General features: G+C 44.2%; 1 protein-coding gene across 1 annotated transcript; it reads left to right on the top strand.

The window, feature by feature from the left end:
* The first annotated feature begins 561 nt into the window (after positions 1–561).
* LOC18421978 (ethylene-responsive transcription factor ERF060) lies at positions 562–2,670 on the top strand. Its single transcript, XM_011623104.3, has one exon. The coding sequence runs from the start codon at positions 1,259–1,261 to the stop codon at positions 2,345–2,347; it is 1,089 nt and encodes a 362-aa protein (XP_011621406.1). The 5' UTR covers positions 562–1,258; the 3' UTR covers positions 2,348–2,670.
* Positions 2,671–3,052: the final 382 nt, after the last annotated feature.

The following is a 3,052-nucleotide window of genomic DNA, read 5'->3' as shown; positions in this document are numbered from 1 at the left end:
GAACTCAGTACCTAACCTACTCTATGATTTGTATGTTTACAACATATTCTTTGAAGCAAATTTATGGGAGAGTTATGTGGATGTCATTGAAAAATTTGTAAAGGATAGAAGAAACATACTCTCCCGGCAAACGCCGGTCCCGCCTCCTAACGCGCTGCTGAGCACCAGCTTCCCCAAAGCAAACCCCACTTCTTTAACGCGAGCCACTAACCAACTAATAATATCTCGACACGTATACAGCGTGCGACACGTGCCTGTAGAGCAACGGACACCCGCCGGTTCCTAAACTTGATAAGGACACGTGTTGTTCAATCACTGGTTAAAACATCATCCCTTGTCCACGAATGACGTCATAATCGAGGTTGACGGTAACCGAGAGCTTTGCGTGGTAATTAAGGTCTTTTTGGGGGTGGGGATCAGAGAACAGTGACTTCATTATTTTATTCATTTAATATTTTAATCCGATCCTTTTTCTCTAAGTACGAGATAATTGGTTTATTAGCCCTTAATTAATGGCTTCAAAGTGTGTATATATCCGGGGGCTGACAGCTATGAAATCCCAACTTCACGAAGAAATTCTCAGAACACAAAGCTTAGAGGGAAGTTTCTCTCACTACTTTCTCCCCCCCCCCCCCCTTTCTCTCTAAATCCCGCTTCTCTGGAGCCCTTTCTGTATCATCTCTGTCTTCTCAACAAGCGTTTTCGAAGGTTTCGATTTGGCTTTCAATCGATTAATTCGGAGTTTTTTTTGGGAGACGGGTGTTTCAGAATCGAGATCCAGATTTTTCACTGATTTTCAGCAGACTTTTACAGTTTTTTTTTGGGTTTTTTATTAGGGTTTTGTTGGTTTTGCTTTTGAGGTAATCAGCTAAGAGGGTTCGTTTTTTGTCCCTCTGGTTGTTTCTCTCTCTACCCTATTTCAGGGCATCTCTTTTCTTCGCATTTTTTTGTTTTCTCTCTCTTCTGTACATGCTTGCTGGTACTTGCCGGAGACTGTGTTTTAATTAGGGTTTTCGCACGGGTTGATCTGCTTTCCAGAACAAGTTTAGATAGAGAGTGTGTGACTTGGGCTTTTTTTTCCTTATGCCAAGTACTTCTCTCTGCTCCTTGTCGTGTAAAGTGAAATCTGGTGCTTTCTCTTTCTACCTACCTCTTCTTTTCTCTCTCTAGAACTCTCCCTTGAACCCCTGTGTTCTGGTTTTATAAGAAACAGGCAGGTTCCTTTTCTTCTTCTCTTTCTCTCCCTATAAACAGAGTCATGGCAACAGCTGTGGGGACTTATAGTAGTGTGCCCCTATTCTCAGATCCTTTAGAGGAGTTGATGAAAGTACTGGAACCTTTTATCAAAGGTGCTTCACCTCCTCAAGAGGACCCATCTCTCCTTCCTAACAACCCCTCATCTTCTTCTCTCTCTTCCTCTCCTCTCTCTACAAATCTACATTCTCTCTCTACAGATCTCCAATTCTCACGTAACCCATCATCTGTATATCCATCCTCTAGCCTCTCAACCCCCTCTTCCTCTTCTCCCATGGTTTCACAGGGTGTCTTCGTGCCTGAGCCCGCTTTCTTGTCAATGGCTCATGAGCACAGAACCGACATCCAGCCCACCTTGAATCCACTTCAAATCCAAGCCCAAGCCCACCTTCAATGGCAACAACAGCAACAGCAATCTATCCAGTTTCACCATTCTCATCCTCAAGCCCATCAAAGGCTCAACCCCTTGGCGTTTCTTGGACCCAGGGCTCAACCCATGAAGCGAATGGGTGCACCCAGGGCCATGAACCATGGATCCACTGGGTCCAAGCCCGCTAAGCTATATCGAGGAGTGAGGCAGAGGCATTGGGGGAAATGGGTTGCAGAGATCAGACTCCCTAAAAATCGAACCAGGCTATGGCTCGGCACCTTCGACACAGCCGAAGAAGCTGCTCTTGCCTATGATAAAGCTGCCTACAAATTAAGGGGAGACTATGCCAGGCTTAACTTCCCCCACCTCAGGCATCACCTAGGGTTTAATGGTGGGAATGAGCTAGGTTCTTTGCAATCTTCAGTTGATGCTAAGCTTCAGGCCATTTGTCAGGGCTTGGTGGGTTCGGGTCAAGTATCTGTACCGAGTGCGACTGGACTTGTGAAGACCGAGGAAGTGACCTCAGTGGTAGGTTCGGAGAGTGAGGATTCAGGCGAGGTGGCCGGAAATTCATCGCCCTCCCCGGATTTGTCACCGGATTCCGGCGTGAAGCAGCCAGATTTCTCAGGGCCACCTTGGGATGATTTGGACGCTTATCTTTTGATGAAGCTTCCTTCTTTGGATCAAGACTTGAATTGGGATCTCATCTTGTCTGATGTCTAATCCCTCTTTTCCCCCTCCTTGTTGATTAGTTCTTGTAATGTTTTTGGGGTTTTTCTTTGTTTAATTTTGTTAATTTGGGCAGCTGTTGCAATGGGTTTTTGCTTTGCAACGCTCGTTCAGAGGTTTAGGGTCAGGTTAACGTGAATTATGTTTGGGTTAATCATGGTTTTAGGGTTATTTTTTGAGGTTTGTCACCTTTAGTGATTAGGATTTAAGCCCGGTTTTTGCTGGTTTTGTTGCAAAAACGGGCAAAGCGGCAGTCCGCTTATTAGTTTGTTTGATGTAATTAATATAAAATAGTCAATTGTATTTGTGTTTGGGAATTATGTGCCTCTTTGTTTGTTATTATTCTTGTTTCCCATTTATGTTTAGTAAGCGATGTCAATGAATTTGTAGTGTCAGTATTTGTTGATCGTTGAATCCCATTGGAAATCTAGCTTAATCTCTCTGCGTATTTTATTTTATTTTTTATTTTATTTTATTTTAACGCCTTAGCTCACTCAAATCATGAGATAAATCGTATCGTGGAAAAGTGAAGCATGTGGAATCCTCATCTTTACGAGGGATGAGAGTGTGAATGCAACGAGAAACAAGTGGTGAGGTGGGCGGGCGTAGAGAGAGAGAGAGAGAGAGAGAGAGAGAGGTGGGGCTGAGCGATTGAGGGATCAAGATTTAAGAGTGTGAATGCAATCTATTCCCCCCCCC

This window comes from Amborella trichopoda, chromosome 4 (genome assembly GCF_054954075.1).
Source record: "Amborella trichopoda isolate Santa Cruz 75 chromosome 4, AtrichopodaSantaCruz75HAP2 v2.0, whole genome shotgun sequence".
Taxonomy (NCBI): domain Eukaryota; kingdom Viridiplantae; phylum Streptophyta; class Magnoliopsida; order Amborellales; family Amborellaceae; genus Amborella; species Amborella trichopoda.
The sequence above is the reverse complement of the archived record's forward strand: the minus strand, read 5'-3'. Positions and strand labels throughout refer to the sequence as shown.